At 45.2% G+C, this 14,391-nt stretch overlaps 1 protein-coding gene and 1 pseudogene across 1 annotated transcript; both read right to left on the bottom strand.

The window, feature by feature from the left end:
- On the bottom strand, positions 1–1,741 carry LOC136552784 (heavy metal-associated isoprenylated plant protein 23-like). The gene is made up of 2 exons (XM_066544348.1): positions 1,311–1,741; positions 1–581 (listed from the first exon to the last, which is right to left on the bottom strand). The coding sequence occupies exons 1-2, from the start codon at positions 1,483–1,485 to the stop codon at positions 256–258; spliced, it is 501 nt and encodes a 166-aa protein (XP_066400445.1). The 5' UTR covers positions 1,486–1,741; the 3' UTR covers positions 1–255.
- Positions 1,742–5,286: 3,545 nt separating this feature from the next.
- On the bottom strand, positions 5,287–11,469 carry LOC136552783 (mitochondrial import inner membrane translocase subunit TIM44-2-like; annotated as a pseudogene).
- Positions 11,470–14,391: the final 2,922 nt, after the last annotated feature.

The following is a 14,391-nucleotide window of genomic DNA, read 5'->3' as shown; positions in this document are numbered from 1 at the left end:
TAAAAATTTACGATCGTTTGCAAATTCTCCTACCGGCCAGTACATATCACGCGGGATGAACTATAAAGCAGGGCAGTGAGATACAATACAAGCAACGACATGATAGCTAGCTAAACGCCTAGATCGGTGCAGACGTCTAACACTGAGCAGGAAGAACTTCCAAATGTCATCACACAACCATCGTCCGACTCACAGGGGACAATGCAAACCAGGAACGAATATCCACTCACTTTTCTCTGGGTCTCTCTCCGATCCTCACATGACCGAGCAGGAGTTGGGGTTCTCGTCGTTGAACATGTCGGTGAGGTGGTCGCCCGGCGGCCTGCCGCCGCCGGCCTGCAGTTGGCTGCTGGCGGCCACGTAGCCTGCAGCAGGCTCCGCGCTCCGGACGTACCCGGGCGGGGCGCGCTTGTCGTAGGTACAGGCCACGTAGGGCTGCGCCACCAGGTTGTAGGGCACGTACGGCCACAGCTCCGCCTTCTTCCCCGTGGACTGCGCCTTCTTCAGCACCTTGCTCGCCTCCACGTACCCGACCACCGTCACCTTCTGCTGCTTCCTGTTTATGTCCACTGACTCGACCCCTGAAAGATAGTCATAGTTAGCAGCTAGTACTGTGTAAACGATGCGCAATGGATTGGTGGGTGCTCATCAATCATCATCAAACGTGAATGTCGGCGTTTCTTCCTTCTATACATTTTAATTGTTTTAGATGGACATGCGTTTTCTGGAGGTGTTTGAGCGAGGCTACAGTGTTTCTTTCAGAACGCCGAAATCACTGCTTTTGTTGCAAAGTTCTCTGCTCTGCTCAAAAGGGACGGTAATGTTCTGCTTGTATTTCTACTGTAAAAATCCGGTGAGGTGACGAAGTTGCAGCGCAGGGGCTGTGTATTGTGTTTAAATTCTTTTTACTTACAAAAAAAAAAAGACAAAGCTGCAGTTTGCAGGCGAAACCCCCTGCTAGCTGAATTTTAAGTACGCTATTTTCGGCTTAGAAATTGACGCAGCTCTTGGATGAGAAACTACGGATTTACGAATACAGAGCCAGGTATCTTACCCATACGTTTTAGAGCTTTTTTTGTTGGTTCATTGGGCAGTTGAACGGTATACACTGATCTACTAGTGCTGTTCCAGTACTATAGAAACGGGATAGAAACAAGTTTGGGATGTTTTCAGGCTCATAGTTTTTTTACATTCCAGTGGACTAACGTCAGATGAGAATGAAACTAATCAAAGCAAGCAGACAGGATTTCAACAGACCCTATGCGAAAAAATGTATCAAATCCATTAATATAGAGAAACAGAGAGGGAACCTTTCATGGAGGAGAGGCTGCTCCTGACCTTGAGCTCGCACCCCTCACAGTCCATCCTGACCTTGAGCTCCACCGTCTGCAGCTGCTTCCTCTTCTTCTTCTTGCTCTCGTGGTCGTGGCCATGGCTTCCACTCCCTCCCAGCAGCCCCGACAGGTACTCCAAGGTACCCCCCATGGCAGCTCGCAAGGACGATGTACGACTCACTCACTCACACTACAAGGAACCCAACACCACCACCGGCAAGCAGCTCTCAAGAACTATACAGAACACAGAGATGCTTGCTTGAGGAAGAAAAGGCCAAGCTAGCTTGCCATTTATATGCTCTGAGGCCTCAAGCGGTCAAGCCAGCAACAGAGCCTTGGCCTTGGGCAGTTTTCATTTCTTTTTTATAAACGAGCAAAGCCTTGGGCAGTGACAGGAGGACAGAGCTTTGGAAAAAGGACTATGCATGGCAATGGAAAGACTTCTGAGCCTCTCTGTTTTCCTAACAGCAGTTTTGTGTTGATGTGATGAAGACAAGATGAGATCAATGATGCGAGAGGAAAGGGGAAATCAGTAGTGTCTCGTTGAAAGGGAGAGCGGAGAGCCTTTGGAAAGCTAAACAGTGTCCATGGCCTGCATGGCTGCATAGTATGCTTGTGACCCTGCTGTAGTAGTAGTTGTGTGCATGCGCCCTCTGCTGTCCATGGACGGGGCTTTAGGGCATGTTTGGTTCCTATTTATAAGTTAAAAAGTAAAAAAAGTGACTTATTTTTGTTAAACACCATCAACTTATAAGTCATCCCTGTTTATAAGTTTTAAGTTGGTTCATCCCTGCTTAAAACTTATAAGTCACCCTTTTTCACGTGGGGCCCACACCTTTAATGAGCTTATAAGTCATCTACAACCAAACTGGCATGACTTATAAGTCACTGATTTTCAGTCAGCTGACTTAATAAGTCAGCTGACTTATGGAAACCAAACATGGCCTTAGAAAAAGCAAGCAGATGGTCAGGGCCCAGGGCCAAAGCTGTGAGCAGCAGAAAGCTAAAACACCAGAAAGACAGCTGCAGCTTGCAGGAGCAGAAAAGGTCTCGCCAAGAAAAACGGGGGCAACAAGACAAACCTAAAAAAGGGCTGTGACACTGTACGCTGTACCCTGTACAGTCTGTGGACTCTCGATGTAGGACTAGATATTTGTTGCAAGAGAAGAGATCAAGAGAGTGCAGGGCGTGTTCGTTTGCCAGGAGCTGCCGTATTCGTTTCGTTCCGGTTCCACAACCACAAGGCTAGACGTGTTCACCCAGCTGCTTCCTGCGCTGGCCTCCTATTTCATCTTGGACGACAGCTCGACAGCCGAGCGCCGCCCCAACGCCGGCGGCATCGCGTCGGAGTCGCTGGCGGCACACCGATCCCGTCGCGGAACTGGAACGTCCGAAGTCCGAACGTGGCCGCTGCGCGCAGGAAGTGCAATTCCTCCCGTGGCCTGCCCACTAGAGCCTTTTCCGGCTTGGCTTTCGGTTGGAAAATTTACAATTTTACCATTATAACGTTCACCACTCGTCTGATTCTCATGCTTAGGATGATAATTACATATTTTCAGAGGAGAAAGATGAAAACTTACAAGTTTGTCAAAAACAAGCGTTTTTGCGTACGTGGTGTGTCAGGTCACGGTGCCAACGTGACCGCGCATTATGAAAAGACGAAGCTGCCCCTGCCCGGCTCTTCTCTCTCCCTCTCTGACAGCTGGGACCTGTAGCTCCTCTCACCATCGTGTGGACCCCACTCGTTAGCTTCATCTCACACCTCTAGCGCCTGGATGAGAGCCAGGCACCTCCAGCTTCGTCATCCCTCCATGGCTGCCGAGCAGTCGACGACGAGCAAGGCACCGCGCGGGAAGTCGATGGAGGAGTTCTTGCGGCAAAGAGGGGCTGGTGGCAGCCAGCCACGGGTAGAAGCGAGGCTCTCCGGCGGAGTGCTTCGATTGAGGTGGAAGACGCCATTGCGGCCATGAATCGGTGCTGAGATGTGGATAGGCGGCCGCGGCGGGTCCTTGCGGCGCCAACGAAGGAGACGGGGAGGCGAGAGTTGCTGTGTATGCGGAGATCGGTGAGCTCGACCTCAGGACGACAATGGCGGCCACGGCAGTGGTTCACGGCGATGGGACAGGAGTTGCCGAACGACGAGTAGCGGGGTGAAGTCGTCATGCCACTGCGAACTCACAGAGCCGGTTGGGAGTAGCAGAGACGGCTGGATGGGGGAGATCCATGGTGACGATGGAGCTCCAGTCATGGCTGCAGCTTCGTGCAAACTCCAGTCTTCTACCCCGCCTCCGTGGAAGCTGCAAACAGGAGCAAGCGCAGGGAGCTTTTATGAGGCAGCAGCTCTGTAGCAGCACGGCCCAGGTGCGAGCACGCCGCTCCTTCTCCCTCCGCCGCCAGAGCCCGCTCGCCGTCGAGCCGCTCGGCTTCGGGTCACTCGCGCCCATGGCCGGCGCTTCCTCGCCCACTCCTGGCTGCGTAGGCACCACCTACGGGTGAGGCACGGGCACAGGTGTGCTCCGCGAGCCACACTCGCCGCCGGCGAGGCCGCTGGCCGGTGGAACCGAAGTCCCGACGTCCCATGCTTCAGGCGCTAGAGGCAGGAGATGAAGCTGACGAGTGGAGCCCACATGACGGTGAGAGGAGCTGCAGGACCCGAGAGGAAGAGAGAGAGGAGCAGGGCAACTTCGTCTTTTCTCAACGCGCTGCCATGCTGGCAACTTCACCTGGCACGCCACGTACATAAAAACGATCGTTTTTAGTAAACTTGTAAGATTTCATTTCTCCCCTTTGGTAAATATGTAATTGTCATCCTAGAGATGAGAATCGGACGAGTGACGATTGTTATAACGATAAAAATGTAATTTTCTTGCCACTTAAACGCCGCCGCCGCTGGTTTAGCCATCAGGGGGTGGTCTCTGCTGTCGCGATCGAGAGCGATTGCATTGCAGTTGCAGCACCGCTCAGGTGTGGTGTGGACTGTGGAGGGAGAGCATGCAATCATCCCAGCAACAAACCGTGGTCTGTGGGTCTGTCGAGATTGACGTTGTCTGCTCTGAGTGCGGACTAGCTAATGATGCGCGTTGCATTGTGATCAACTCTGTGGTCTTCTGCGGCATGTGAGTGGCATGGACAGTGGAGTATATCATAGCCAGGTAGAGGGGGTGTAGATTGCAGAATTGACACAACACCAACCAAACATGCATGCATGATGGTGACACAACACAAGGTAGTAAGATCATCGTGCCCCACGAAGAGAAGAGATGCAGCTGGCAGGGGTCCCGGAATGCCGGAACATCACATCGCGCTCTTACATTGCGTCGCAATGGCCAATTGGACGAACCAACAATGGATGGTGGCTCGACCCTATATCTATATCTAATCTCTCTCTTTCGGCTCGACTAAGCTTCACTGTTGTGCCGTCACACGGTAGCCGCGCATCGTGCCCCGTCGAGCAGCTACATCACGCAGCACTGGGCGTCCGCCGTCTCGTGCGGCGACAGGCACAGGTGGTGGCGCGCTGGGTGTGCAGGGGCGCGTCCATTCGGCCGCCCACGGTGCCGGGCCATTACCACAGCGCCCGCCGTGGCAGCATTCGAGACCATGGGCACAGTTGCGTCAGCTCAGAACGCCCCGGGCAACACAGATTTTTGGCCACCGGCGTGTTTTATTTCCATTTTCGGTACAAAAAGAAGTTACCAGTATGCTGCTTGTTTTACAATCCTTTCTCATCCGACATGAGAATAACAGCTAAGAGTTACAACTCTGCGAGTAACACACGTTAGATACATCAGCGAAAGGAATAGGAGCTACCATCAATTCATAAATAAATAAATAAACAATCTGCACAAAATTGCTTGCACCGAGAGGGCAACGTTCCCACGTAGCTTGTCGACCAGCAGTGAAGGTAACTATAGCGGATTCAGTGAAAGGGAGAGCAAGAAAACAGAAACAGCTATATGAGCGCTTTGATGCCAGCTTGCTGCATCTCACGCAGCCGCCAGACTGGATAATATGATTCTTCTTCTGCCACCTCGTCGCTGTCCATGAGTTGCATAGCCCACGAGTAGAAGACGGTTTGGATGGTATCCTGCCACATTCCAACCACAAAGATAATGATTGAGCTACCTTGTAATGAGTCATCCACGCAGGCCAAACATAAAACATAGGAAAGATGGTTTACATATAACCTGAAAAAATAAAGCCTACCTGTCCTCCTTCTGCGACTTGCCCTTCTCTATCTCGAACACAGTATATCTGCTGCGTGTGGAACTGAAATATATATCGGAAACAAGCATACATTGTTGTAAGTAGAACAAACTAATAACGGTGAACTTAAAATCAGCATACCACTAATTCACTTACGCACAAGATAATTACGGGTGAAGATCCAAACATTTTTTTTCCCAATACACCAGCTTCTGAAATGTGCAGGATCTGTAAAGGAAATGGAATATAAGAAAAATTATTGGTCTTTTTTTTAACAAAAAGACCAGCAGGATCTTATGTGGTTCATCCAGCTTAAGAACAACAAGCTACTGTCGATAATGAAGAAAAAAGCTACAGAACATGGCAATCTAGTGTGACTGAGTTTGAGAAGAGGGCAAATGTTTCAATATTGTATTCAAATAAGCCATGGGGAAGGAACTATTCAAGACATGTTCAGCAATGGCCTACTTTGTGATAAAAAAATATGCCTTGTGATGCATAAGCTTGTCTCTCTCCTTTGCAGCGCTCAATCACTTCCTTGGTGCAATATTTTTTTTAGAGTCTTCACATCACCCTGAAAGCAAAATATGCAACTGTGAGGTGACCAAAAGTTCTAAAGGTGTGTATATGAGTGGGCGTATGACTTTTTAATGTCAATTAGACAGATTCTCAATTGATCGCTTTGAACTTCACATTATAAACTTATCTGAAACTCAGCAGTGTCAAAATAAATGCACCAAATTTTTAAACTTTCACCAGAAAATATACAAAGAAGTAATATATAGAGTCTGTTCGCTGGTTGGTTTTTGGGCTGATAAGCTCGGCTGGTGTGTTGGCTGGCTGATAAGCCCTGGCTGAAACCAACAAACGAACAGGCTGATAATCAGACCATCTCATTAGGACAGTCATAAATCATACTAGTTCAACCAAAGAAAGGGTTTCTTCTTATTAAGACAAGGGTCACCTTTGAATACGCAGTTAGAACTGGTTTGATCGTTTCTTGAACATCAGCAACAAAATCAGACTGAGAAAAGGACCTGTGCAAAAAATGGTGAAACATAGCTCAACTACTTCCTGAGTCTCCCGAAGTTAAGTTGCACACGCCTTACAGGTCTCGTTGCCGAATTTCCCTGAATGTCACCGCAGCTGAGGTTTCTTCAAGCAAAGATTCATTCAAACTACATGGAATGAACAAAGGAAAATCAATGTCGTGTCGTTCATAACAAAAATATTGAAATATGATGAAAGAAAGGAAAAATTCAATTGATTTGCACATGCAAGAATGTGATTATTGCATTAATTTATTTAATTTGTGTTACTAATGAAGAGGAATCACCAATGAACGAAGTGGTGGAAATTAGAAGGGGAGGCATCAAAGGTCTTTAAGGAAAAGGTCATTGAAGAGGGCCCTTGGAATGATGAAGGCGATGCAAACAACATGTGGGAGAAGATGGCAACATGCGTTCGGAAGGTTGCTTCAGAGGTGTTTGGAGTGACCAAAGGGAGTGGATGCGACTCGAAAGACACTTGATGGTGGAATGAAAATGTGCAAAAGGCTATTAAGAAAAAGGAGTGCTATAAGTGCTTGTATCATGACAGGTGTGCAAACAATATAGAGAAGTACAAGGTGACAAAGAAGACTGCAAAACGAGCGGTGAGTGAGGCAAAGGGGCGCGCCTATGAGGACCTTTATCAACGTTTGAGTACGATGAAAGGAGAGAAGGACATTTATAGGATGGCCAGGGCTCGCAATAGGAAGACAAGGGACTTTAACCAAGTCAAGTGCATAAAGGATGAAAGGGAGTAACTCTTGGTGAAGGAGGATGAAATCAGACATAGATGGCAAGAGTATTTTGATAAATTGTTCAATGGTGAGAATGAGAACACCACCGTTCAGCTGGACGACTCGTTTGATAACACTAACAGGCGTTTTATGCGGATGATTCAAGAATCGAAGGTCAGAGAAGCCTTGAAAAGAATAAAAGAGGGCAAAGCGATGGGCCCTGATGGTATCCCAATCAATGTGTGCAGATATCTCGGGGATATAGCTATAGTATGGCTAACCAAGATGTTCAACAATATCTTTCGATCGAATAAGATGCCTGAGAAGTGAGAAGAAGCATATTGGTACTAATCTACAAGAACAAGGGAGATATCCAAAGTTGTACTAATTATCGGGGAATTAAGATGAGCCACCCTATGAAGTTATGGGAGAGAGTCATCGAGTAGTGCCTACGAGGAACGACGCATATATCAACAAACCAATTTGGTTTCATGCCCGGAAGGTCAACCACAGATGCAATATTCTTAATAAGACAGGTTATGGAGCGGTTTAGAGGGCAGAAGAAGGACCTCCACTTGGTTTTCATTGACTTGGAGAAGGTTTATGACAAGATATCAAGAAATGTTATGTGGTGGTCTTTGAACAAACATAAAGTCCCATCAAAGTACGTGACCCTCATTAAGGACATGTATAACAATGTTGTGACTAGTGTTCGAACAAACGATGGTAACATAGATTACTTCCCGATTAAAATTAGACTTCATCAAGGGTCAGCCTTAAGCCCGTATCTCTTTGCCTTCATAATGGATGAGGTTACCAGGAACATACAAGGGGATATCCCTTGGTGTATGTTGTTCGCTGATGATGTAGTGTTAGTGGACGAAAGCCAGGCGAGAGTAAATAGAAAACTAGAGTTATGACGGTAGACCCTTGAGTCTAAAGGTTTTAGATTGAGCAGAACTAAAACCGAATACATGAGATGTGACTTTGGCGGAGTTGTACAGGTGGAGGGAGATATGAGTTTGGAAGGTCAAGTAGTGCCTAAGAAGGATACCTTTAGATATCTGGGATCGATGCTATAGAGGGATGGAGATATTGATGCGGACGTTAGCCATAGAATCAAAGCAGGGTGGATCAAGTGGCGACAAGCTTCTGGCATTCTCTGTGACAAGAGAGTAACACAAAAGCTAAAAGGCAAGTTTTATAGAACGGCGATTAGACCAGCTATGTTGTATGGAGCAGAATGTTGGCCTACAAAAATTCGTCATGTTCAACAACTGAGTGTTGCAGAATGCATATGTTGCGATAGATTTACGGTCACACAAGAATGACCGAGTTCGGAACGATGATATACGTGATCGCCTAGAGGTAGCACCAATTAAAGAAAAGCTTGTCCAACATCGGTTGATGTGGTTTGCCATATCCAAAGAAGACCTCCAGAGGCACCAGTGTATTGTGGAGTCCTAAGCCAAGCTAATAATATGAGGAGAGGCAGAGGAAGACCGAAATTAATATGGGGGGGAGACAATAAAAAGATATTTAAAAGCTTGGAATATACCTAGAGATCTATGTTTGAATAGGAGTACTTGGAAAGCAGCTATTGAAGTGCCTGAACCGTGACTTAGGGCTCTTGGTGGGTTTTAACTTTAGCCTACCCCAACTTGCTTAGGACTGAAAGGCTATGTTGTTGTTGTTGTTGTTGTTGTTGTAATGCACCTGGCAGCTGCATACTTGGTGCTTCCAAGATCAAAATGTAATGTGCTAAGTGCTAACAGAAAATAATAGAATAGCATAGTTCAGATTTAATCCATCAAATTCCAAAATTAGATAGAACAAAGAATGATGGAGCACATCATACTCTTGAATTTTCTGAACCACAGGATTGTCACTTGTCTCCCATCTTTCTCGGACATCCTCAGCTACCTGCATTTGCATATGCACAACATGGATGTCACTGCAAGACAAAATCAGGTTTGACCAAATACATCAAATACACCTGTACAACATTGTAAGGGTACCTCTTGTCCCTTGGTTACAACAGGCTTGGTGTATTCATCTACTGTTTTATATACTGGGTGCCCTCGGACCTTAGAGAAGAAAAAGGATTTGAGATAGGAAATCAATATGAGAAAGATAGGAGCAGAGTTGAACAATCTCCTTAAAGATACCTTATTCTTAAATGCTTCCCATTTTTCACCCAATACTGACTTTTTTTGTTGGCGTAAGAACTAAATCGGTTCTTGTACTCTTTTCTACTTTAGCAGAAGCATGCCTAGCTTGATGTTTTCTCTTTCTGCTAGAGCTAGAGCTTAATTCATCCTTGACGATTTCATATCCCTGCTTAGCTAAAGTTGAAACTTTTGTGTCCTTCAACTTTGCAAATGCGCCGGATACCATTGGTGAAGCAGATGAGATTGTTGACTTCAATTTAGTAAACAATGTATTGCTGTCTGTGGCATCTTCAGGCGTGCCATCTAAATGTGAGGATGCCTCAGTTTTCTCATGTTTTGAAGCTTCAGGTGAACCATCCCTACAACTTGTGCTCTCTTCTTTTCCAAGTCCAAAACTTTCTTTTACCTGTAAACAATTCATCAAGGCTAAGAATACAAGTTTACAGAAAATCATGACCTACACTATATCAAAATAATATTAAAATTTATCCTTACCTCTTCTTTAGCAGCAAACATGTTTTCTTTGATATTTGTAGTAACATACAAGTGGAAAAAGAATGCCCCTATAAATCTATGAGCAATTGAGCATAAAACAAACAAATGAATAGGGCACAGTTATCAATAGCTAACAATCATCTTTCAATGGCTTACCTTTTTAGATGTCTCCTCAGTTTCACTCCAAACATCATCAACACCCTTGTATATTGTCTCAGTCGTCTTCTTAGTTCTGAAAAAAAATATTGTGATATCTTCAAGTAAGACACACGGAGTATATAATAACTTGCCACTATATGTAGAAGATAAAAAAGAATGAAAGAGTGCGATGATTTTGCAACTTACCTTACTTTGAGATCTTCCTTTACCACACCAAGTTTCTCTCCGAACTCCTTCATGGATTTCTGGAATTCAGGATTGCTGCAACAAAAATATAATAATAAATAAAGAGAAAATTTGCTCATCGCCATACATATAAAAGGTGTTCTAGCAGTATGTAACCATTATTTCAGTTGTTTAAGCTTTCATGATGGTGGAGACCTTCAAAAGTAACACATACCTGCTCGCCTCACCCTTTAGTTGCTTCGAGAACTCATTGAAAACACTTAGGTTCCTATTATTCAAATGTCTATATGACGTAGTTGCTTGCACATTTGCCCTCATTGCCTACACCATGTACCAGCAATGGATGGCAATCAGTAGAATGCGTGCAGATACATAATAAAAGAAACAAAAAAGGATAAAGATAAGGCACACAACAACAACTAAACTTCAGAGGCATCCCGCTTTGGTTTGGGTGAATTGAACGAAGAAAAAGACACGGAGAACTTTGGTTTTTAAGAAGATAAAATCAATACACTAGGCCTAACTAACCTATGAAATTGTATTGTTTGTGTTACTGCAAACAAGCAAATCATAGAACGAAGGTGTACAAGCAAAGTTTAAACTGTCGTTTGCCCCTTGTTTGTGCAGCCATAAAGAGATTCCATTAAGAAATGAATTAATTTCACACAAATCTACGATTCCAATTCCAACTAAAAGCAAAGCATGTGTAGGAGATAAATGGCTTCCTTCATTCTTGACATAATTTAATACACTAAAGACTTTAAACATTCTATAATTTCATTGCTTTGGTAATGAAATTTATGAAATACCGCTGTGGAAAAAAGTGAACATATCTTTTTCATGGAAGTTATTTCATCTTTTACCTCCCTAACAATAATCAGTACTGGTGGTTGGGTGGTGGCTACTCCTCAACAGGATACTGCTCACAAGCTATTTTAGATAACATGAGAGCAAATGCCCATATGCTATTTCAGAAGAAAAAAAACAGCCATTGTTGTTGACATATAGCTTACTACTCAAAATTTAAATAGTAGGGTTACACACTTGCTAAAAGAGAACATACTCCACTCACCAATCGCAGCGCGGCTTCGGATGAGGGCCGTCGAAGAGCCTGGAGCAGCGCTGAGGTCGCCATCGAGGAAGCAGAAGAGAGCGGGGCGAAAGGCGAACGTATGGCTCACGGGATCTGTCGGTCAGCGGTTGCGGCGGTGGCTCACCGGAGCCGACGACGCGCGTGCGAGGAGAGGAGGCGGCGGGAGGGGAAGACCACCTATGGAGGTTTAAGGGAACAATAATCATAGAGGGAGAGGAAGGACAATACTTCTTGAAACTTTTCCCTACAAGCCATTATAAAAGTTTCTAATTCCTTCTCTGCCACAGCAATTTTGGCTGCCCCTCCTCAGTCCCTCGCGTAAAGTTTTCTGGTCCCGTGTGCCACTTCCGTGAGGTTAGAGCATGACGGGCGGTAACGAAGGGATACGATGACTATTTTGCCCCTGTGTTCACTTAAGTCCCACAAAACCACAGTCTGCCATTCCTCATCTCTTCCTCATTTCTCATCTCTCTCTCGAGCTCCTCTCTCTCAAAACCCTAGCCGAAGGAACCAAAGCGGCGACGAGAAGAGGCGACGGTGACCAAGCACACATGAGGATGGGGTCTCATGGGGTAGGGATCAAGAGGTTGACCCACTGGATCCAAGGTTGCGTGCAGCAGGGGCCTTGGTTGAGGGTGACCGTGAGATCCAACCAAGGTGGTGGCGAGAAGAGGTGGCGGTGACCAAGCAGATCTGCACACGTGAGGAGGGGGTTTCATGGGGTAGGGATCAAGAGGTTGACCCACTAGATCCAAGGCCGCATGTAGCAGGGGCCTTGGTTGAGGGTGACCATGAGATCCAGGGAGTCACCATGGTGGAGCCGGAGGTGCGCCCGATGTGGCTTTCAGACGGGTAAGATGTTGTCTTCTTCTTCTCTTGTTGTCCTCCATTGTCATGCACTTAGCCTAATTGTATGTGCTTAGTTTGTTGCCATAGATCTGCCTTAATCGATGGGTGTTCGTATGTAGGATGGACCCCAAAACGAGCTACAGATTAGAAATAAGGATCGTTGCGACAAATTCTCGATGCCGTTGGTTTAGCATAAGCACAGTTGTAGATGCTGACACAACAAATTTCAAGGATTTGGTCGAAGACATTGTGGATAAGTGCCCTTGTGGTTATGGTAACATTGTTGACATGTTCTACTACTGTGGTGAAACCAAGTCTAACATCAAAGTCAGCAGTGATCATGATTTAGTTGCTATGTTTTCCAAAAATGCTAGTGCCAAGACCTGCTTGTTGACCTTTGCTTACCATCCTATGGGTACTGATACACCAGTCATTCCACTATGGCATGATTTAGCTGAAATGCCTAACTCCTCTATGCAAGCCTGTAACCTAGTGGAGCCTACACCAGCACCAACCCAAACACAAGCTTCCACTCAAACACAAGCTTCCTCTCAAATGACAGCAACCATTGATGATGACAAATACCTAAACAATCCTGAGCCATAGAATGAGCACGTGGGTGTGGATGAGGAGGGCATGTACATAGAATTAGAGCCACGGACCAAGGGTACTGATGCATTTGAGGAGGATGTACCTATTTCTGACTCTGAATGGGAATCTGATTCTAATGATGATGATGATGACTATGAGGAGGATGAGGCAGATGAAATGGTCAAAGATAAAGTTCCACTTAGTAATCCCTGGTACAACTGCCACAACTGAAGCAGCTGCTAAAATAAGAGGAAAACAATAGCAGTAGGTTCTAAGAAATCAAAGAGCTCATCCTCTGCCTCAGCAGCTTCAATCAGGTAGGCTCATGTTCTTGACATTTTCCTTGTACTACAGCTATCACATATACCTGATCAATGTGGTGTCATGTCAATGTGGTGTCATGTCATATGATTGTACCTGATGCCTGTGCTGCTGCTCCCCCTGCCTTGATACCATCCAAGTCCTTTGTCCTTGTTTTCAGCTCATTCTCAGCTGCAATAGCCTCATCACGCTTGGACACTAACAGAGCTTTCTTCTCCTTCAACTCCTTTTCAAAACAAATTTAATATCCTAGAGTACACAGAACCAAAGAGGCTATATGTTAAATTGTTAATATTTAGTACATTACATTTAAAGATGTCACCCTTTACATACCTGGTATTCTTTCTCCTTCTCATCCAACTCCTTTGTGAGCTCCTCTGCTCTTTTTTTCATATGCCTCATTCTCTACAATTTTTACAGCAGCATCTCTCTCGAGTATAGACCTTTTTATGTCCTCGATGTTTGTGAGAATCTACATGTGAAATGTATAATGCAAACCTTGTAAGCTATTCAAAAAAAGTTAGCATGTCTAGTAACTGACATCAGTGCAGTGTTACCTTCTCAGCACCCTTTTCCTCAGACTTTAGGGTTTCCTCTTGATTATTCATCACAGAAGTTTCCTTGATAAGTACATGTGATAATTTGTCCACTTTATCTGACAGAAGCTTCATCTCACCACCTAGTTTAGCTTTTATCAGGTACTGCTTTTACTCCTAAGCAAACCAAGGCACTAACTAATTTATGATGCCATAGGGTTAGACACTACATTAAGCTTTCCATGTCACTGAATAAAACCAATACGGAGGCTCATGTTCTTGACATTTTCCTTGTACTACAGGTTTATAAGTCAACTAACCCGATACTTTTTTTGCTTTAGAAGATCTAGAACAGACTCCAACCAGCCAGAAACTAGAAACCTGCAGCCTGTGCCTTTGAGCATTGTGTTCCCTGCTAGCCTGGAGCCAGAACCTGAGCATGTCAACACTGCTGACGATATCAACACAACTGAGAACAAAGGGAGACCTAAGACAATAGTGAATAAGAAAAGGAAGCTTGACAGTCCTACTATGAATACAAGAGCCAAGGTATCTACAACTCCAGATAGTCCTGCTATGGGTACCAGAAGCAAAAGGAAGCTTGATATTTAGTTGTTGTCTGTGGGATGACTCAAAACTCCAGATATTTTGTAACTCATGTAGAACC

Source organism: Miscanthus floridulus, chromosome 4 (genome assembly GCF_019320115.1).
Source record: "Miscanthus floridulus cultivar M001 chromosome 4, ASM1932011v1, whole genome shotgun sequence".
Taxonomy (NCBI): Eukaryota; Viridiplantae; Streptophyta; class Magnoliopsida; order Poales; family Poaceae; genus Miscanthus; species Miscanthus floridulus.
The sequence above is the reverse complement of the archived record's forward strand: the minus strand, read 5'-3'. Positions and strand labels throughout refer to the sequence as shown.